We start from the raw sequence: 21,788 nt of genomic DNA, 5'->3' as shown, positions 1-21,788 counted from the left end.
CCCCACCCTACCCCTCTCCTAGCCAGCTCCATGCAGCAGCATCTGCTCGACGCTGGCTGAGTCCGGGAGGTTTCTTCCAGCTCATTTTCCCCCAGAGGCCCCCAAAGCGACCATGACCTGAGAAGCAGGAGAGTTTGGAGTAAGGGATTGACACTGTCCCAAGGGAAATCCGAGTCCAGAAGTGAGGGGTGCCGGGGAGGGGGGCCAGAGCTACGATCCCCCAGCAGGAGAAGGGAGCTCCGGGCTGGGTCCAGGTTCCCCTGCTGAGACTGGCCTGGGATCAGACGTGCCATGGTCTGCCGGGGGAGTCCTGCCGCTTCATGCTGCTTGGCTCTCCGGCGCTGCTGCGCTCACAGCAACGCTTGGGGCTCCAGTGGCCACATTTGGCTTCTGAATGCTCCTGAGGCTTCTGCGGCAGCTTCGTTCCCACTCTGATTTCGCTCCCCTCTTGGCCGCGGGTGTGCTTGGCTTGGCAGTATTTACGGTGTCCTTTCACCGCATGGGGCTGGCGCTCGAGGAGATAAAAACTCAGCAAGTCCCATCCCCAGCGACCAGATGTAGCAAATTAACGGCACAGCAGCTAACGGGCTGGAGCTGGGGCTTTCCAGCCCATCTGCTGAGACCTCCCCGAACGGGAGCGCCGGGCTGGAGAGGGAAGCACTGGGGGGTTTTGCCTAAGGGGAAAAGAAACGAATCAAACTTTGGCACTGGGGACAATCCCTGTGGCCGGGCTGGGACCCTGCGAGGCCCTGCCTCAGACAGGTGGCCAGAGGCACACGGGAACGGTGCCCACCACCGTTAGCTAATGCAGAGCGGGGCCTGGAATGGCCAGATAAAGCCAGGCGCAGCCCAAGGCTTTGTTCTGGGCCTGCACCCCTCACCTGGAGACCCGTCTCACCCCCTCGCGCTCACTCTCACCCTGTTGCTCCACGTCACCCGCCGAGGATCAGAGCCTCTTCCATCCCTGGCGGGAGACATGGGTCTCCGCCGGAAGGGCCATGTTCTCATGTGTGTTTCCTGTGTGAGTTGTAGGTGACACCTGTGTTGTGTGTGGACACGCGCTCACCCTGGGACTGACACCCAGACAGGGCCACGCTCCTCCCACGTGACTCTCTTGTGTGTGGACGCGCTCACCCTGGGACTGACACCCAGGCGGGGCCACGCTCCTCCCACGTGACTCTCTTGTGTGTGGACGCGCTCACCCTGGGACTGACACCCAGACGGGGCCACGCTCCTCCCACGTGACTCTCTTGTGTGTGGACGCGCTCACCCTGGGACTGACACCCAGGCGGGGCCACGCTCCTCCCACGTGACTCTCTTGTGTGTGGACGCGCTCACCCTGGGACTGACACCCAGACGGGGCCACCGCCCACGCTCCTCCCACGTGACTCTCTTGTGTGTGGACGCGCTCACCCTGGGACTGACACCCAGGCGGGGCCACGCTCCTCCCACGTGACTCTCTTGTGTGTGGACGCGCTCACCCTGGGACTGACACCCAGACGGGGCCACGCTCCTCCCACGTGACTCTCTTGTGTGTGGACACGTGCTCACCCTGGGACTGACATCCAGGCGGGGCCACGCTCCTCCCACGTGACTCTCTTGTGTGTGGACGTGCTCACCCTGGAACGGACACCCAGACGGGGCCACGCTCCTCCCACGTGACTCTTGTGTGTGTGGACGCGCTCACCCTGGAACTGACACCCAGACGGGGCCACGCTCCTCCCACGTGACTGCCTTGTCGTCCATGACGTTGAACCAGGGATGTGCGTGGTCTGAAATGAAGCTGACCCCAGGGGGGCAAAGAGGAGTGGAGAGCAGAACGCCCACCCCTTAGGCATCCCGGAGGGGCCGGGGTGGGAGCACGGCTATGATGCTGCACACACACACACAGGCACCCGGTAGCACTGCCCACCCCTCCCCAAACCCAGCGCGAGCGGGATGTGCGCAAACAGCTGCAGTCCCGTCAGCAATAGGGTTTGTGTGTCGCACCCTGCCTCACTCCTGCAGGGCAGGACAAGTCCACCCAGGGGTGCCCCCAGTGGGCGAAGGGGTGGGGTGAGCGGCAGGGGCAGGTGCTGAAGAGAGGAGAGAAAACAGGGGGAGCCCGGGTGCTGTTAGCGTTGTCCTGTGCTCAGGCGCCTTGGCCTTATGGCCTCCGGTCCAGCTCACCACTCCTGGCTCCTCTGGCCAAGTTGGTGGGTCTCAGCTAATCTGATGTGGACATTTGTACCTGGGGCCTGATTCTGCTGCCATTAAAATCAAGGTGCCCTCAGCACCACCCGCACCTTCCTTGGTCTCAAGAGCAGCCGGATCGGGCCCTTTATGAGCGTAGTGACTGGTCTGCTCGGCACAGCTAGATGCGGGGGGGGGGGGGGGGACAAGGGCTGGATCACGCAGGCTTGTAGTTTCAAAGAGAGGCTGGGGATTTTCAGACATGGGGGGTTAAGTTCATGTTATTTGCCTTCACTCAGGGCCTCGAGCTGTCAGTGGGGAGCCCCTGGGCGCAGAATGCAGGAGGCAATATTGCCCCGCAGGGGCTGTGGGGCCGGGCTCACCTGCAAGCCGCCCAGGAGGCCTCAGGCTGTAAGAGATCAGGGCCCCCAGGCCTAACGTGGCTGCTAGTCTGGGTGCACACCTGTAACTGGCCCTCGCTCACTCGCTCGCTGGGCCGTCGGTCCCTGCCCCGCCTCACGCCGACACCACATGTTTCCAGGCCTGGTGTGAACCCCTTTGGGCCCCCCCGTTCCACCAGCAGGGGGAACTGACCGCACCGGGGTGGGAATGGCCAGGCCGCCGCGGGCAGCACTGCCAGACCCACAACTCCGGAGTGACACCGAGCGCCGATACCACGGAAACCAGCGTGGGAGGGGAACCACCAGAGACCAAAAGGGCGGAGAACAATCCCAGGCCCAGGCGTGACACCCCCATGGGGGGGGGTCTGTCTCTCTCTCACCCCCCCCACCCCTTTTCTGCATCCCCTTTCCCCAGCCTGTGCAATGGGCGAGCAGGGTGCTGTTCCATGTCTGGCCAGCAGGGGCTGCTGCTGGCTTGGCTATAGCCATGGGGCTGGCTGGGAGTGGGGCATGCAGGGGCCAGGCCGGCCCCAGCCAGCGATGGGAGGCTCCGGGGAGGGGGGGGGGAATTTTCCACTGGGAAAAACAAAGAGACCCCCAGTCCCCCCCCAGCAGTGTGAGCGCTCATGGGGCTGGGCGCCCCCCAGACACGGGGGGCAGGGGATGGGGATTTGTTAGAGGAGATGGCTCATATGGGGAAGGGGAGAGGGAGATAGATGATGGATGGATGAGGTGGGGAGGGAGGAGGTAGGTAGGGGATGGGGGGATGGATGGAGGGGAGATGGGAAGGAGGAGGGGTGGGGAGGGAGGAGGTAGGTAGGGGATGGATGGAGGGGAGATGGGAAGGATGAGGGGTGGGGAGGGAGGAGGTAGGTAGGGGATGGGGATGGATGGAGGGGAGATGGGAAGGATGAGGGGTGGGGAGGAGGAGGAGATAGGTAGGGGATGGGGGGATGGATGGAGGGGAGATGGGAAGGATGAGGGGTGGGGATGGAGGAGGTAGGTAGGGGATGGAGGGATGGATGGAGGGGAGATGGGAAGGATGAGGGGTGGGGATGGAGGAGGTAGGTAGGGGATGGGGATGGATGGAGGGGAGATGGGAAGGATGAGGGGTGGGGATGGAGGAGGTAGGTAGGGGATGGGGGATGGATGGAGGGGGAGATGGGAAGGATGAGGGGGTGGGGAGGAGGTAGGTAGGGGATGGGTGGATGGATGTAGGGGGAGATGGGAAGGATGAGGGGGTGGGGAGGAGGGAGGAGGTAGGTAGGTGATGGGGGGATGGATGTAGTGGGAGATGGGAAGGATGAGGGGTGGGGATGGAGGAGGTAGGTAGGGGATGGGGGGATGGATGGAGGGGGAGATGGGAAGGATGAGGGGGTGGGGGGATGGAGGAGGTAGGAGAGCGGCTGACGGGTCTCTATGCAGTGGATTGCTGGGTGGAGGAGTTTGTCCGCCATGGATGGGGGGGCACTGACACCCGTGTTAGCCCCCCCAGGCCTGCAGCCCGTGCTGCTCCCCCCAGGCCGGGCCAGGCCCCGTCCCCACGCTTGGCTCCGGGGCGTGCTGGGCTCTGAACCTGGGTTTAGTTGGCTGTGAAATGAGCCGCGTTCGGGTCCCGCTGTTCGGCCACCTCCAGCCCCCCAGGGCTAATCCCCAGCCCCGCGCGGTTCCCCGGCTCAGTCATGCGCGGGATGGATTAGCCCCACTCAATCCCTTTGCTGCCTTGAAATGGCCCTTTCTTCTCATGCGCCTGCAGAGGGGCATTTATCCCGGCAAAGCCCAGGGGCCGAGCCCCCCACTCCTCCTCCAGTGACCCTCATTTCCTCCCCTGCAGGGAACTCTGCTCCCTGGGTCCTTCAGAGACCTCCCCTCCCCCCCGCCAAGGAGCCACTCTCTGCCACCTCCTGCACCCCCGGCCCCCTCCCACAGCCGCTGTCACTGCCTCCCCTGGTGCCCCCACTTCCCCACCCACCGCTGCTCCCCCCAGAGCACAGGGGCCTCAGGTGAGGGGCCCCCGACCATGACAGGCCCTCCCCCTCCCCCAAACACCCAGGCTAGGAGGCTCTGGTCTGAACCCCTCCAGACATCACCCAGCAGCCCCTCCCCCCACTCCGTTTGTGCGGTGGCTCGTTATGGGCGTGGGGGCAGATGATTTAATGGTGGGAGCAGATTCCTTCTACCCCTATTTGCTGCATCTCCGCTAGGGGGCAGAGATGCTGGAGTGCAGACCCCCAGCAGACAGTCGGGGGGACTTTACCCCACTAGGGAAGTGGCCGGGGATAATGCCCCAGGAGGGGGCCCGTAGCCCGGCAGGAGGGGCCCAAATCCCAGCAGGAGGGGCCCCGTAGCCCAGCAGGAGGGGGCCAGTAGCCCGGCAGGAGGGGGCCAGTAGCCCGGCAGGAGGGGCCCGTATCCCAGCAGGAGGGGGCCCATAGCCTGGCAGGAGGGGGCCCCTAGCCCGGCAGGAGGGGGCCCGTAGCCCAGCAGGAGGGGGCCAGTAGCCCGGCAGGAGGGGGGCCGTAGCCCGGCAGGAGGGGCCCGTAGCCCGGCAGGAGGGGGGCCGTAGCCCGGCAGGAGGGGCCCGTAGCCCGGCAGGAGGGGCCCGTATCCCCGCAGGAGGGGGCCCGTAGCCCGGCAGGAGGGGGCCGTAGCCTGGCAGGAGGGGCCCGTATCCCAGCAGGAGGGGGCCCGTAGTCCGGCAGGAGGGGGCCGTATCCCAGCAGGAGGGGGCCCGTAGCCCGGCAGGAGGGGCCCCTAGCCCGGCAGGAGGGGGCCAGTAGCCCGGCAGGAGGGGGGCCGTAGCCCGGCAGGAGGGGCCCGTATCCCAGCAGGAGGGGGCCCGTAGCCCGGCAGGAGGGGCCCGTAGCCTGGCAGGATGGGGGCCGTAGCCCGGCAGGAGGGGGGCCGTAGCCCGGCAGGAGGGGCCCGTATCCCAGCAGGAGGGGGCCAGTAGCCCGGCAGGAGGGGCCCGTAGCCCGGCAGGAGGGGGGCCGTAGCCCGGCAGGAGGGGCCCGTATCCCGGCAGGAGGGGGGCCGTAGCCCGGCAGGAGGGGGCCGTAGCCTGGCAGGAGGGGCCCGTAGCCTGGCGATGTAGGGGCCTAACACCATCTCTTGGCCAGGCGACGGTGGGGGTTGGTGAGTATCGCTGCCCCCTGCCTCTATTCCACCCTGGTCCCATGGCCCGCCGGGGATATGGGTTCTGGCTCCTTCATGGAGCTGTGAGCACGGGCGTGTAGCGGGCGCGGTTCACCCCGTCCCCAACACCAGCCCCTTCTGCGGCGTGAGGGAGACCCTGGCACCCGCCTACCTTGAATGCGCCGGTTGAAGCCCCTCTTCCGGCTCCTCCTTTTCCCCACCTGTTTCTATTCACACGCCCTGGCCGCGGCCCCACCAAGTCACGAGACCTCGTCAACTTCCTCCTGGCCCTGGCCAAAGTGCCCGTCTTCAACCCCAGGAGGAGGATGCTGGTTGAGGGGGGGCTCTGCAAGGGGGAGGCCTGTTTCCACTTCTCCCCGGTCTCACGCACCCGGGCGGTTCCCCTGGGCGGCGGCCCCTGGCTCCCTAGGCAGCTGTGAGGAGCAGTGGGCGCTGCGGGGTTCTCTGCTTGGTGTCCCCCTCTGGATGAACCTGTGACCTTCCCTCCTGACCCCGGGCGTTCATGTCCCCCACATTCACCTGGTTCCTGGGGTCCCTCCCGCAAGGCTGGGGGAGGGGCCTTTAGACGTGCCCGCCCGCCTCCCAGGATTTCCAGTAAGGCCCCCTTGATGGGGAAACGGGGCCAGCTGCACCTTCTCCCAGCCGGAGGGCGGGGCTAATGGGGCCAGGTGTTACCCTGAGCAGCACCTGGGCCTTATCAGAAGGGCTGGCGCTGTTGGGTGGGAGGAGCTCACGCCAGAGGCCGGTTGGGCCGCGCTGCCGAGGCAGGAGCTGGAGGAAGCAGGGAGGGCCCAGGTGGTGGGGAGGAAGCTGCCCGAGCAGAGCTCAGCGGGAGCCCGGAGGAGGCCACTGACCTTCTGGTGCTTTGACTCTTCGTCGGACTCTTGGGCCCCTGGCCGGGGCCTGCACTGCAACGATGAGCTGGCCGAGGGCTGGGCTACTGGAGTGGGGGGAAGGGCTTGGACACGGGTGCACCTCGGTCTCCAGTGCACCAGAGTCCAGCCCCCCCTTCGGTCTCATTTCAGTTGGGCAGCGGCTCTCAACCTGTTCAGTGTTTGGTTTCTCTGGGACTGAGTCGTCTGTGCCCCTCCTGGGGCTCTGGCCAGCCCGCGGGGGCAGAGCGGTGGTGCTGCAGGGCTCCCACGCACCCTAACGCTCCCTTCAGAGGTTCAGCGGTAGCTGCTCTCTGTGGTCAGGGAAGGCCTGGGGCAGCGCTGGCCACCCTTCCCTCTGCACCTAATAGATTATAAACCTGGTTTCCGTCTCTTCTACCCGGCGAGATGATGGACGCTGGGAAGAATCTTTCAAACCTCCCCCCTGCTGTCTGTCTCTTTGGTGTCTCGCTAGCCCAGGGCTGGCGCCTCGTGCAAGGTGCCCCTCGCTCGGCAGGGCTGCACTTCGCACCCGCTCTGCTCTGCTCTGCTGGCCATGACTGTGAAGGGAGACGGGAGGTGGAGCCAGGCTGCCCCCTCCCAGCTGGGGTAGCACTTGTCCATCCCCGCTTCGCCCCTCTCTCATTATCCTGCTCCCTGCAGCACCTTCTGCAGGCTGGAGCAGGGGAACGACTGGCCCCCCAGCAGGATTCATTCCAGGGCCCCTCCTGCTCTGGGTCATGGGCCCCCCCCCAGCAGATCTCTCCAGAGCTTCCCTCTTTCTGAACCGGTTAAACATTAACGGCTCCCACAGAGCCTAGGGGAATTTCACGCTGCCCTAGCGAGTTCAGACAGATTCGCCCCAGCGCCGAGATGCCTGGAATTCAAGAGCTCTGGAGGCTCGCGCCTGCCCGGGCATCTGTCCATGGAAGAGTTCGCACATGCGCACGCACTTGTTGCTATGTGTCGGGCCTGGTGTGGGGAAGTGAAAGCCATGGACAGGGCTTGAGCTAGTGACAGAGGCTGCGTGGGACTTGACACTGCAAGGCAGCGATCAGCTGAGGGCACCCCAGCTGCAGCACAGCGCCCGGGATCCACCTCTCCCAACCCCTCCAGGCCACATGCATGCCCACTAGGGGAGCACTCAAGGAAGACAAGGCCATTGCAGAGAAGCTAAGTACATTCTTTGCATCGGTCTTCACTGCAGAGGACGTGAGGGAGATTCCCGCACCTGAGCCATTCTTATTAGGTGACAAACCTGAGGAACTGTCCCAGACTGAGGTGTCAATAGAGGAGGTTTTGGAACAAATTGATACATTAAACAGTAATAAGTCACCAGGACCAGGTGGGATTCACCCAAGAGTTCTGATGGAACTGAGATGTGAAATTGCAGAACTACTAACTGTGGGATGCAACCTATTGCTTAAATCAGCCTCTGGACCAGGTGAGGGGATAGCTAATGTGATGCAGATTTTTAAAAAGGGCTCCAGAGGCAGTCCTGGCTATTACAGGCCGGGAAGCCTAACTTCAGTAAACTATAGCAAAGAACAGACGTCTCAGACACTCAGCTGAATGCAGTATGTTGGAGAAGAGTCAACACGGCTTTTGTCAAGGGAAATCATGCCTCTCCAGTCTATTAGAATTCTTGGAGGGCATCAACAAACATGGACAAGGGGGATCCAGCTGCCTCCCACCGCCTGGGGTTGGTCCTTTGGCTCAAGTGTCTGAGGTCTGGGCACGGATCTATGGTCCTTTGTTCACACCTGCTGAGAACCCATGGATGAGATGGCCTGTGGAGCGTGTGCAGGGGTTTTGCTGGGGGTGCATGCAAGGGTACCGGTGACTGGTACAGGTGTCTGTGTATGTTTGCATTCACTTCTCTTTCAATGGCAGCAGCGGGTGCTAGTAGCTGGGACCTGCCGGGTCCCCATGAGGGTGTGCAGTGCAGCTCGCTCAGCGCGTCTCCCTGGGCGTAGCGGATGGGGGCTCAGTTCAGCATCATCAGGGGAGAGGGGGGTGCAACTGATTCCCGCTGACATTCAGGGCAAGGGGCCTCCCATGGTCACATAGAACCTGACTCACACCAGCAGTGTGGGTGTCATGTCCTCCTCTAGGGGCTAGCAAAATACAGGATAACAACCTACTACTGCTGCCCACTAGTGGGGTTGCACCTTTCAAAACATAAGAATGGCCATACTGGGTCAGACCAATGGTCCAGCGAACCCCATGTCCTGTCTTCCAACAGTGGCCAGGTGCTTCAGAGGGAATGAACAGAACAGGACAATTAGCAAGTGATCCATCCCGTTGCCCATTCCCAGCGTCTGGCAGTCCGAGGCTTAGGGACACCTAGGGCATGGGGTTGTGTTGCTGACCCTTGGCTAATCGTCACTGATAGATCTGGCCTCCAGGAACTGATCTCATTATTTTTTGAACTCAGTGATACGTTTGGCCTTCACAACATCCCCTGGCAGTGAGTTCCACAGGTTGACTGTGCACTGTGTGAAGAAGTACATCCTTCTGTTTGCTTTAAACCTGCGGCCTGCTAATTTCATAGGGTGGCCCCTGGTTCTTGTTATGTGAAGGGGTAAATAACATCTGCCTGTTCCCTTTCTCCTCATCATTCAAGATTTTAAAGACCTCTATCATATCCCCCCTTAGTCGTCTCTTTTCCAATCTGAACAGTCCCAGTTTTTTCAATCTCTCCTCAGCTAGAAGCTGTTCCATCCCCCTTAAGCAGTTTTGCTGTATCTTTTTTGAGATGGGGTGACCAGACCTGCAGGCAGTGTTCCAGGTGTGGGCATCCCATGGATTTATATGGCGGCATCAAGGTATTTTCCATTGTATTTGCTATCCCCGCCCTAGTGGTTCCTAACGTTCTCATCGCTGCTTTGACGGCTGCTGCACGCTGAGGGGCTGTTTTCCAAGAACTCTCCGCGTGCTGGGAAATGGGAGACCTGGGTTCTAATTCCATCTCTGCCACTGACCCACTGCATGACCCCGGGTGAGTCCCATCTTCCCTTTGTGCCTCGATTTCCCCACCCACCTCGGGCCTGCTCCTTGGTGCCAGGGGGAGGAAGGAGCCAGCTGCGGGCATGGGGGAACACGTGCACGCCCCCTGCCTTGCTCCTTCCCTCGCTAGCCCCCTCCCCGCGACAGCTGCAGATTCCTACCTGCCACAGGGGCCTGTCCCAGCCCCTGCTCTCTCCACGCAGCCTGGGGCGAGTCCTGAGGTGCCGGGACTGAGGGGGCTCCCAGTGCAGCAGGCAGAGCTCTCGCCATGCATCGCCCTGCGTCTGAGCAGGGACACGCCCATGCGCATTCCAGCGCGCCAGCCCCACGCCCTCCCCAGCCCTGTGGTGCAGCCTTATTAGGAAGCCAGGTGTTGGCTTGGGATGGGGGGCAGGCCAGCCCCCCCAGGGAGACGCTGCAGCTCAATGGGCACTAGTGAGGGCAATGGGGTTCACCCCACCCCAGGCACTCCCTCGGGGCCTCCGGTCCTGTGGCGCTGCCAGCAGCAAGGGGAGAGAGGGGCTGAGATCTCCCTAGACTGGGCACAGGCAGAGGCCAAAAAGAGACCCTCTCCCCTCCCCCCAGGCTGGCCAGGGTCAAGTCCCCAGCAGACCCCAGCTCAAGGTTCATCCTCCAGCCCCATCAGCCCAACACGGCTTCCCCTCCCCCAGCAAAGAGCAGCCTTGCCGGCCTAGCTGTGGGGAGGGGGCAGAGAGCAGCTGATGTGGGGCATTACCCCCTGTTCCCCCCCACCCCTGCTCCCATTGACCCCTCCAGGCCATTCATAACCAGGGGCCAATCTGGGGGCGGGGAGGGGAAGGGGTGTCTCTGGCACTGACTGTTTTTAAATCAAGCCTGGGTGTTTTTCTGCCAGCTCTGCCTGGGAATCGTGCTGGGGCAGGTCTTGGGCCTGTGTCCTACCAACCAGCCTGGATGGGCTGAGGGCTCCCTTCTGGCCTCTTGGGATCTCAGCTGGAGACAAAACTCATGAGATCTGCATTGGGTAGCCAGGGCCTTTCCAGGGCTGGATAGAACCCAGGGGTCCTGGCTGCCAGCCCCTCCTGCTCCAACCACTGGACCCCGCTTCCCTCCCAGAGCCAGGGATAGAACCCAGGGGTCCTGGCTGCCAGCCCCCCCTCCGCTCCAACCACTGGACCCCGCTTCCCTCCCAGAGCCAGGGATAGAACCCAGGGGTCCTGGCTCCCATCCTGTTCTAGAACCAGAAGAGCATCCTCTGCAGAGTGTGCGGCCATGGCCATGAACCCACCAGAGCCCAGGGTGTGGGGGAGCCCCCTGGAGCTGGGACACGCCCCCCCTCCACCCATCTGCTGCTCTTGTCTCTGGGGCAGCCCCTGAGCCACCATCATCTCCGCAGTCACAGCAGAGGCTGCACCTGAGCGGGGGGGGAGGGGAGGAGGCTGTGCTCTAGGGGGGCAGCAAGGGCGTTGACGGGAGGGGGCAGGGGGCTGTGCTCTGGGGGGGTGGAGCAAGGGGAGGAGGGGGGCTGCACTCTGGGCTGGAGGGGTTGGGGGAGGCTGCGCTCTGGGTGGTGTGGTTGGAGTGGGGCTGTGCCCGGGTGGGGACAGGGGTGGAGGAGCTGCACTCTGGGTTGGGGGGGGTCACAGGGGGAGCAGCGCTCTGGGCTGGGAGGGTAGTGGGGGGGCTGCGCTCCTGGCGGTGCGACTGGAAGGGGGGCTGAGCTCTGGTCGCAGGGGGGGCTGTACTCTGGGCTGGGAGGGTTGAAGGGGGCTGCGTTCTGGGCCGAGGGGGTCGCAGGGGGCTGTGCTCTGGGCCGGAGGGTCGCAGGGGCTGTGCTCTGGGCTGGGAGGGTTGAAGGGGGCTGCGCTCCGGGCCGTGGGGGCTTGTGGGGGAGCTGCGCTCTGGGCCGGGGGGGTTGCAGGGGGGGCTGTGCTCCGGGCCGAGGGGGCTTGTGGGGGAGCTGCGCTCTGGGCCGGGAGGGTCGCAGGGGGAGCTGCGCTCTACGCGGTGGATTTGGCCAAAGGCACGTGCGGCTCTTGTCCCCCCCCGCGGAGCCCAGAAGGGCGGGGGGGGGGGCGCTGCGGGCCCAGTCCCCGGCTCCAGGGAAGGGGGAGGCCGTGGCGCGCACGGGCCCTGCCCACCCACCATGGAGATGAAACGCGCATCCCCGCCCTGGAAAGTCCCCGGCGCGGGGCTGGCCGCGCTCCAGCTGGCAGGCTCCGGGGGCCCGGCCGGGCTGTGGCCGCCCCTCGAGCCGCTCCCGGGACCTATTGCCCGGTGCCAGGGGCAGGGGCAGCAGCGTCCTCGCCGGGCAGCCGGAGCGGGCCCTGCGCTCATGGCGCAGCGCACCGCAGGTGCTGGCTGGGTGCGCGCTCCCTGCGCCAGGGCGGCGCTGCGCCCCTCGCGGGGCGCGGGGGGTATAGGCTCGTAGCAGCTGGTCCGGCACAGCAGCTGTGCCCCGGACAGGAGCCCTGGCCCTACGAGCTCCGGGATTGCCTGGGCAGGGATTGCTTGAGCTGGGCAGCCGCCTCTGGGGTGGGGCGCGGCAGCTAATCCGCGGCGCACAGCTCGCTCTCCCAGCACGGAGCAGCGGCCGCCTCTGGGGCGCAGGAGCAGCACGTGGCAAGAGCTACACGAGGCTTCGGGGAGGGAAGTATCCAAGGGAGGGGGCAGGAGGGGGCAGAATGGACTGTCCTAGGGCGGGGCTTGGCCAGGACACCGGGGTTTGCCCCCTGACGCTCACCGTACGGCACCCCAGATTTCTAGGAAGCATAAACATTGGGGACCTTGTCTTCAGTAGCACAGTACCCCGCCCCCCGCACTGAGTCACCGCAACCAGCTCCTACAGCCCCCGGGAGCGGGGGGAGGGCAGGGATGAGCTCAAAGGGAGGGAGGGGCAGTATGGGGACAGAGATGGGTGACCATGGGGACGGAGCGGTAGCTAGAGGGGCGCACGGGGAGGGGTAGCTAGAGAGGTGTGTATAGGCACGGGGAGGGTGGGAGGGGTAGCGAGAGGGCGCACGGGGAGGGGGTGGCTAGATGGGTGCATGGGGACAGGGGCGCACGGGGAGGGAGGGAGGGTAGCTAGAGGGTGCATGGGGACAGGGGGCGCACGGGGAGGGAGGGTGGCTAGAGGGGTGTATGGGGACAGGGGGGCGCACGGGGAGGGAGGGAGAGAAGGAGGGGTAGCGAGAGGGGTGCATGGGGAGGGAGGGTGGCTAGAGGGGTGCATGGGGACAGGGGGCGCACGGGGAGGGAGGGGTAGCGAGAGGGGCGCACGGGGAGGGAGGGTGGCTAGAGGGGTGCATGGGGACAGGGGGGCGCACGGGGAGGGAGGGAGAGAAGGAGGGTAGCGAGAGGGGTGCATGGGGAGGAGGGTGGCTAGAGGGGTGCATGGGGACAGGGGCGCACGGGGAGGGAGGGTGGCTAGAGGGGTGCATGGGGACAGGGGGCGCACGGGGAGGGAGGGAGAGAAGGAGGGGTAGCGAGAGGGGCGCACGGGGAGGGAGGGTGGCTAGAGGGGTGTATGGGGACAGGGGGGCGCATGGGGAGGTAGGGAGGGAGGGGTGGCTAGAGGGGTGCATGGGGACTGGGGGCGCACGGGGAGGGAGGGAGAGAAGGAGGGGTAGCGAGAGGAGGGAGGGTGGCTAGAGGGGTGCATGGGAACAGGGGGCGCACGGGGAGGGAGGGGTAGCCAGAGGGGCGCACGGGGAGGCGGGGCTGGCTGGCTAGAGGCGCCCGGGGCTGGGTAGGGCCGTTCAGCCGATGGGGGCGGCAGGCTGCCGGGCTGGCTGGGCGCAGGCAGGCGGCTCAGGGAGTGGCTGAGTCTCCCCAGATCCAAGAAAAACTTGAGCGCGGCTCTGCAGCGCAGTGTGATCCTCTGATCCCAGCAGGAGCCGGGGAGCGCGGAGGGGGGGCCGGAGCCAGCCGGCGGAGCGGGCTGAACCCCGGGACGCAGAGAGCGGCACATGGAGCGGAGCGGCTGAGCGGCGGGAGAAGGCAAGAGCGGAGCTCGGGCGGGGCCGGGCGGGGAGGGAGCAGCGGGGCGTTGGGGGAGCGAGCGAAGGGAGGACGGGGTGAGCGTGGCAGGGAGCAGGGGAGGAGGGTGTCTCTGGGCCGCGTGTCTCAGCTGGGAGCGGGATCCTGACACTGGATGGACAGAGGTGTGGGGGGTATGGGGATAGAGAGAGGGGTGTGGGGGGGGGTGTGGGGAGGGATGGATGGATAGATCCAGGAGCTGTGTGGGGATGGGTGGGTGGATAGATACAGGAGCTGTGTGGGGATGGATGGGTGGATAGATACAGAGGGGGTGTGGGAATGGATGGGTGGATAGATACAGGAGCTGTGTGGGGATGGGTGGATGGATAGATACAGAGGGGGTGTGGGGATGGGTGGGTGGATAGATACAGGAGCTGTGTGGGGATGGGTGGGTGGATAGATACAGAGGGGGTGTGGGGATGGGTGGGTGGATAGATCCAGGAGCTGTGTGGGATGGTTGGTTGGATAGATACAGAAGGGGTGTGGGAATGGATGGGTGGATAGATCCAGGAGCTGTGTGGGGATGGGTGGGTGGATAGATACAGTGGGTGTGTGGGGATGGGTGGGTGGATAGATACAGGAGCTGTGTGGGGATGGTTGGGTGGATAGATACAGAGGGGGTGTGGGGATGGATGGGTGGATAGATACAGGAGCTGTGTGGGGATGGGTGGGTGGATAGATACAGGAGCTGTGTGGGGATGGGTGGGTGGATAGATACAGAAGCAGGGTGGGGATGGATGGATGGATAGATACAGGAGCTGTGTGGGGATGGGTGGGTGGATAGATCCAGGAGCTGTGTGGGGATGGATGGGTGGATAGATACAGGAGCTGTGTGGGGATGGATGGGTGGATAGATACAGGAGCTGTGTGCGGATGGGTGGGTGGATAGATACAGGAGCTGTGGGGGAATGGATGGGTGGATAGATCCAGGAGCTGTGTGGGGATGGATGGGTGGATAGATACAGGAGCTGTGTGGGGATGGGTGGGTGGATAGATACAGGAGCTGTGTGGGGATGGGTGGGTGGATAGATACAGAGGGAGGGTGGGGATGGATGGGTGGATAGATACAGGAGCTGTGTGGGGATGGGTGGGTGGATAGATCCAGGAGCTGTGTGGGGATGGATGGGTGGATAGATACAGGAGCTGTGTGGGGATGGGTGGGTGGATAGATACAGAGGGAGGGTGGGGATGGATGGGTGGATAGATCCAGGAGCTGTGTGGGGATGGGTGGGTGGATAGATCCAGGAGCTGTGTGGGGATGGGTGGGTGGATAGATCCAGGAGCTGTGTGGGGACTGACAGATTAGATCAGTTAGGTAGCATGTGAGCCAGGAGGCGAGTGCAGAGGTGCGGGAGTGAATGGGGAAATGAAAAGAGCAAACGACTGAGGGAAGCCCTGAAGTTCTGTGAACAAAAGCGACTGGCAGGAAAGCAGAAGAGGAGAGAGCTGGGGTCAGAGCACTGCGTGGCAGGTGACAGTTGGTGGGAGGTGTGGTGCAGGAGGTGTGCAGAGAGGGGGGTGCAGTGTGGGTGCAGTGCGGTGGAGTGCTGGACTGTGTGTGTGCAGTGTGTGGTGTACAATACAAACTGGGGAGGTGCGGTGCAGTGAAGGTGGAGTGCTGGACTGTGTGTGCAGTGTGTGTGCAATACAATCTGGGAGATGCGGTGCAGTGAGGGAGTGCAGTGTGGGTGCAGTGCGGTGGAGTGCTGGGCTGTACATGTGCAGTGTGTGTACAATACAAACTGGCGGGGTGCAGTGCGAGTGCAGTGGAGTGCTGGACTGTGTGTGCAGTGTGTGTGCAATACAATCTGGGAGATGCGGTGCAGTGAGGGGGTGCAGTGTGGGTGCAGTGCGGTGGAGTGCTGGGCTGTACATGTGCAGTGTGTGTACAGTACAAACTGGTGGGGTGCAGTGTCAGTGCAGTGTGGGTGCAGTGCGGCGGAGTGCTGGACTGTGTGTGTACAGTGTGGGTGCAGGGGTTGTACAATGTGGGTTGTGGGGGTGGTTTGAGTGGCCCGTGTTCAGGAGGGACTTTCCCGTGCATAGAAGAGTGGGGGCAGGGCTGTGGCCAGTCTGAGCAGTGCACTGCCAGGGAGGTGCCCAATGGCTCATGCGTGGCCCAAGTCAGGACAGGTCCCTTCAGCAGCTCCCAGGGCTCGGCCAGCTCCAGGAGTGGGACCCCCCGTCCCATCCCCAAGGGCAGCAAGTCCCTGCCCCTGTCACAGCCCTCTTGGGCTTATGCCCTCAAATATTCCGTTAGAGCAGGGGGTGCTGGGAGCCAGGACTCCTGGGTTCTCTCCACAGCTCTGGGAGGGGAGTGGGGGCTAGTGGTTAGAGCAGGCCGGGCTGGGAGCCAGGACTCCTGGGTTCTCTCCACAGCTCTGGGAGGGGAGTGGGGGCTAGTGGTTAGAGCAGGGCGGGCTGGGAGCCAGGACTCCTGGGTTCTCTCCACAGCTCTGGGAGGGGAGTGGGGGCTGGTGGTTAGAGCAGGGGGGCTGGGAGCCAGGACTCCTGGGTTCTCTCCACAGCTTTGTTATGGGAGTGGGGGCTGGTGGGTTAGAGCAGGGCGGGCTGGGAGCCAGGACTCCTGGGTTCTCTCCACAGCTTTGTTATGGGAGTGGGGGCTGGTGGGTCAGAGCAGAGGGGGCTGGGAGCCAGGACTCCTGGGTTCTCTCCACAGCTCTGGGAGGGGAGTGGGGGCTGGGAGCCAGGACTCCTGGGTTCTCTCCACAGCTCTGGGAGGGGAGTGGGGGCTAGTGGTTAGAGCAGGGGGGCTGGGAGCCAGGACTCCTGGGTTCTCTCCGACACTGCCAGTGCCTGGGTGATGCCCAGGTGCCCCCGTGTCTGGGGAGACCCAGGGACAAGGTTTGTGGGTTTTCTGTTTTTTTTTTTCAGTGCAGTTTCTTGAGGAGCAGGAAGGACGCTCGGGGGAGGGGGCCTGGGTCTGCCCAGGGTGGTTTTAAGGGTCTTTGCCCCCATGGCCGGGGGATCTGCCCTTCAGGGCCCGGACTGGGCTTGGGGGCGGGGCAAGCGCGGGGCCCTTGGGATCCCCGCCCGGGTGGGGGCCCTGCAGCCTGGCCCCAGGGGCAGGGTGGGGGTAGGGAGGAGGCTGGGACCCGCCCAGCTCGGCAGATGCGGTGCAGGCTCTCGCTGCCCGGGGAGAGGGAGGGGCCCGCGTTCCCAGTCCCGCCCCCACCCGAGGAGCAGGGCACCTTAGGGTGCGCTCGTCTGGGCTCCCCCAGGCATTGCTTGGGCCGGGGCTGCGCGGGCAGACTGACCGGCGTGTGACGGAGGGTGGGCGGCCGGGGGCTGAGGGAATCACGGGCTCTCTGTGCTGGGTTCGCCCCCAGGACTTTCCGGGGGGTCCCGCTGGCTGAAGGGTGGGGGCTGGGCTGGGGTAACCCCTCGGGAGCCCTTTGGCGAGGGCGGGGCCGGGGCTTGCCCTGCCCTGCCTCAGTTTCCCTGCCTGTAAGGGGTTGAGGCCCCGGAGATGACAGAACTCTGCGGGGGGGCTGGGACATCTTCCCCCCACTAACGACCCCCGGCCCCTTCCAGCCCCCAGCCCGCGGCTGCCCGGAGCAGCAGACGACCCCCCCCCACACCGTCCGCGGGCCGGGACATGAGGGAGGAGGCCCCGCCCGGCCCGACAGAGCAGCCCCGGCGCCCGCCAGCCACAGCGCAGCATGGGGCTCGCCCCCCTCCTCGCCCTCTGCCTCTGGAGCCGGTAAGCGGGGGGCAGGGCCGCGGTCACGCGGGGTCAGGAGGCGGCGGGGTCCCTGGCTGGCCGGCTCCCTGCCCAGCGCGCAGGTGTGTCGGCCCCCGCCGCGACTCAGCCAGGTTCCCCCCCCCGCACCCTCTGCCCGCGGGACCACCTGGGCCAGGGGCTGGCGCCCGGACTCCTGGGTTCTACCCTGGTTCTGGGCAGGGAGTGGTGGCTAGTGGGTAGCATAGGGGGCTGGGCTGGGAGCCAGGACTCCTGGGTTCTACCCTGGTTCTGGGCAGGGAGTGGGGGCTAGTGGGTAGCATAGGGGGCTGGGCTGGGAGCCAGGACTCCTGGGTTCTACCCTGGTTCTGGGCAGGGAGTGGGGGCTAGTGGGTAGCATAGGGGGCTGGGCTGGGAGCCAGGACTCCTGGGTTCTAACTCCGCTTAGGGGGTCTAGTGATTAGAAGAAAGGGGGGGCTGGGAGCCAGGAGAAGGCCACTGGCTAGATGTTGTGCAGGGTCAGGGGGGGCTGGATCTCGTGGTGTGCCATGGAGGGTTATGGGAGAATCTAATGGGGAGCTGAGGCTTGGGGGGGCTGGATCTCGTGGGAGTCCTGGGGCTTGGTGGGGTTGTAGATCTCCTGAGGGTTGGGGGGTCACGGCGGGGGGCGGGGGGTATGTTCCCTCCTCACAGCACGAAGCTTCACTATTTCCCCTTCAGCATCCAGATGTTCTCTCCAGGCCACCCAGCTTATGCGTGCCCCTCCCTTCATTGCCATGGAAACCCCTGTTCTAGACCTGGGGGCCAGGGGGCTCTCGCATCATCATGGGAACACCCCCACCCCGGGGTGGGTGCCGAGCCGGAGGGTGACGCACCTAATCCTCAAACCCCTTTAATCTGGTTCCAGGGAGGGGGGAATTTCCCCTGCATATGGGGCCAGGTGCAGATCCCCTGCAGGGCTGGGGGGGGTCTTGGGTTTGCACGCCTTGCACACACGTGTGATGCAGGCTGCACATGGGCCCAGCTGCCAGCAGGGCTGGAGTGTCTATGGCACATTGGACTCCTGGGTTCTCTCCCTGGCTCTGGGAGGGGAGTGGGGGCTAGTGGTTAGAGTGGGGGGGCGTCTGGGAGCCAGGACTCCTGGGTTCTCTCCCTGGCTCTGGGAGGGGAGTGGGGGCTAGTGGTTAGAGTGGGGGGGGCGTCTGGGAGCCAGGACTCCTGGGTTCTCTCCCCTCTGCTCTTCTCATGTGCTTTGCTTCCCTTCCAGGGCGCTGGGTAATGACATTCTGGGGCTGAGGCCACCGAGCGACCCTGTCCTGACCCCCAACACGGTGTGCCTGACCCTGCCGGGGCTCAGCAAGCGCCAGATGGGCCTGTGCGTGCGCAGCCCAGACGTGACGGCCTCGGCCCTGCAGGGCATCCAGCTCGCCATCCAGGAGTGCCAACGCCAGCTGCGGGACCAGCGCTGGAACTGCTCCAGCCTGGCGGGGGCGGGCCAGGTGCTGCAGGACAGCGCCATCCTCAAGAGAGGTGAGGGGCGGAGCAGGAGGATCCATGCCCTGGGCCCAGGCCTGGCGGGGCCTGTCCGGGTTGGGGATAGGAGCACGTGGAGGGGCTGGGGCAGGACACGGGAGGAGACAGGGGCCTGGGGCGGGGGGAGGCTGCAGACACTCAGGGTGCTGGGCCAACCCTCCCCACCCTGCTCTGCACTTCCCCAGCCTGGCCCCTCAGCACCAGGCCATCAGCCTGCCCCGGCACAACCTGCCCTGTGCCCATCTGCTGGCCCCTCCACTGCGGCTCCCCCCCCCGCCCAGTGCTGCTTCATGGCGCGTCGGGGCCGCCCCCTCCCTGCTCCCCGTAGCCTGGAGCGGCTCTGATGTTGCCTTGGCCTCTGCATGAAGGGAGAGGAGCTAAGAATGAAGCCAGGATCAAAGCGAGGGAGCTGGAGCCAGCCGCGCCTGCCTGCTCCTGCCGGGGCGGGCAGCTCCTGGGGCGCAGGGAGTTCGCTGGGTCTCAGCCCCATGGCCAGCTGGCGCTAACGGGGCAGCTTCGGCAGAGGCGCCCCCAGGTCCCAGCTCATGCCCATGGAGCTGGGCAGTGTGGCTGGATGGGAAGTTTTGAGGAGCAGAGCGAGGGGCACTGAGGGGGGCGGCTCTGGAGACCCGCCTTCAAACACCCACTTGGGTCACAAGTGAAGCGAGTGCAGCTGGTCTCAGCACAGTTCAGCGGGGTTAGTGGTTTCTGTGAGGGGCAGAAGCAGACGAGGGAGAGCAGGGAGCTGTGGGTCGGGACTGGGGGGGCACCGGCAGAGCTGGGGGGAGCTCAGCTGACTGCTCCGGGCAGCAAGGATCCTGGGTGTGTTTGGAAAGAACCCAGGAGTCCTGGCCAAAATCCCACTCCAGTGACCCTGTTCCCCCTCCCCTCACCCTGCCAGTTTCAGCTGGGTATGCTGTTCCTCCTCACTTACAGGGCTGCCTCATGCTCCACCCCAGAGGCAGCTGCACTTCTGCAGGGGGGAGATGAATCCCCAGCCACGGGTGCCTGGGTTCCTCCCCATCTCCTGGGAGGGGCCCGGCCTGGTCCTCAGCTCACCCGCTCCCCGTGTGCTCCCCAGGCTTCCGGGAAAGCGCCTTCGCCTTCTCCCTGCTGGCGGCGGGCGTGATGCACTCAGTGGCCACGGCCTGTAGCCTGGGCCGGTTGCAGGGCTGCGGCTGCGCGTGGGGGGAGCACGGCGGCCAGGAGAAGCAGCGGCTGAAGCTGAGCCAGCTGCAGGCGCTGTCCCGGGGCAAGGGCCTCCCCCCTCACCTGGCCTCGCTCCTGGGCGAGCCCGGCCCGCAGGACACCTGGCAGTGGGGCGGCTGCGGGCCCGACATCGGCTTCGGGGAGCGCTTCTCCCGGGACTTCCTGGACTCACGAGAGGCACCACGCGACATCCAGGCCCGGACGAGGATCCACAACAACTGGGTGGGCAGGCAGGTACGGTGCCCATGGGGCAGGGGCAGGGGCAGAGCGGGCAAGGAGAGGAGGGGAGGGGTGCTAAGGGGCAGGGGCACTGCTGCTCACTGGGAGGCCTGTGGCAGATGCCTCAGGCCAGGCGTAAGCTGGAAGGGTGCAGCTCACTCTGTGTGTGGGTGGGTGGGTGGGGGGGCTCCGTCCTGAGCCCCAGCAGGGAGCAGCCGGGGATGAGCAGTGGCAGGCCCCATGGCAGGTTGCTGCACGGTCCAGTGGTGGGGAGTTCCGCCGGCTCACCCGTCTCTCCCGGAACAGGTGGTGGCGGAGAACATGAAGCGCAAGTGCAAGTGCCACGGCACGTCGGGCAGCTGCCAGTTCCGCACGTGCTGGCCGGTGGTGCCCGAGTTCCGGCTGGTGGGCGCGGTGCTGCGGGAGCGGATGCAACACGCCGCCTTCATCAGCGCCCACAACCGCAACAGTGGCGTGTTCGGGCCGCGGCTGGGCCAGCGCCGCCTGGCCCGCGAGCTGGTCTACTTTGAGAAATCGCCCGACTTCTGCGAGCGCGACCCGGCGCTCGACTCGCCTGGCACCCGTGGCCGCGCCTGCAACCACACCAGCCCCCGCACGGATGGGTGCGCCAGCCTGTGCTGCGGGCGAGGCCACAACATCCTGCACCAGACACGCCGCGAGCGCTGCCGCTGCCACTTCCAGTGGTGCTGCTCCGTGCTGTGCGAGCAGTGCCGGCTCAGCAGCTGGCTCAGCGTCTGCAAGTGAGGGGGGCCGGCTGTGCCCCCCCAGCCCTGCCTCCTGCCCTGGCAGCATGGATGGAGCAGCCCCCTGCCCTCTGCCCGACACGGGGGTCCCTGCAGGGCCCCCAGCAGCGTGGGCAAAGGTTGCGGGCCGAATAGAGGGGCAGCACCCCAACTCCGCAGCTATAACTCCTAGGGCTTTGTGGGAAGGGAACAAGAAGCGTGGGGGGGCACTGCAGCAGGGCCAGGGGGGAGCTAAGTACATTTTGTAAATGCTTTAAATGCTGCAGGGGATCAGCGGTGTGGGGTGGGGCAGAGGGGGTGTTATGGGGTTGCCAGGAGGCAGTGGGGCTTTCAGGGGTGGGGCCAGGGGGACATTGCAGGAGCAGTGGGGTATGGGGGCTGGTCAGCAGAGCAGTGGAGGGGTTGGGCGGATGCTGTGGGTGCAGTGGGGTAGGGGGAGTGGGACAGAGCAGTGAGAGTCAGGCGGATGCAGTGAGGGTCGGGGAGGAGCAGTGGGGGTTGGGAGGACACAGTGGGGTTGGGGCGGAGCAGTGGGGCTTGGGAGGACACAGTGGGGGTGGGGAGGAGCAGTGGGGTTGGGAATGCAGTGGGGGGTCAGGGCAGAGCAGTGGGGTCAGGGGGATGCAGTGCGGGGTGGGGCAGAGCAGTAGGGGCTGGGGGACGCAGTGGGGGTTGGGGCAGAGCAGTGGGGTCAGGGGGACGCAGTGAGGGCTGGGGGATGCAGTGGAATATC

The 21,788-nt window shown here is 65.1% G+C and overlaps 1 protein-coding gene across 1 annotated transcript; it reads left to right on the top strand.

Annotated features, from left to right (window-relative positions):
* Positions 1-16,930: 16,930 nt before the first annotated feature.
* Positions 16,931-21,271, top strand: WNT10B (Wnt family member 10B). Its single transcript, XM_039514505.1, has 4 exons — positions 16,931-17,351; positions 18,598-18,860; positions 19,945-20,306; positions 20,598-21,271. The coding sequence occupies exons 1-4, from the start codon at positions 17,311-17,313 to the stop codon at positions 21,054-21,056; spliced, it is 1,125 nt and encodes a 374-aa protein (XP_039370439.1). The 5' UTR covers positions 16,931-17,310; the 3' UTR covers positions 21,057-21,271.
* Positions 21,272-21,788: the final 517 nt, after the last annotated feature.

Source organism: Mauremys reevesii, linkage group 25, assembly GCF_016161935.1.
Source record: "Mauremys reevesii isolate NIE-2019 linkage group 25, ASM1616193v1, whole genome shotgun sequence".
Classification (NCBI taxonomy): Eukaryota; Metazoa; Chordata; order Testudines; family Geoemydidae; genus Mauremys; species Mauremys reevesii.
Note: the sequence above shows the minus strand (reverse complement) of the source record. Positions and strands in the feature narration are given on the sequence as shown.

Coding starts and splice junctions, on each gene's coding strand:
- WNT10B (XM_039514505.1), top strand. CDS start 17,311: ATGGGGCTCGCCCCCCTCCTCGCCCTCTGCCTCTGGAGCCG. Junction 18,861..19,944: donor CAGCGCCATCCTCAAGAGAG/GTGAGGGGCGGA, acceptor TGTGCTCCCCAG/GCTTCCGGGAAAGCGCCTTC. Junction 20,307..20,597: donor ACAACTGGGTGGGCAGGCAG/GTACGGTGCCCA, acceptor CTCCCGGAACAG/GTGGTGGCGGAGAACATGAA.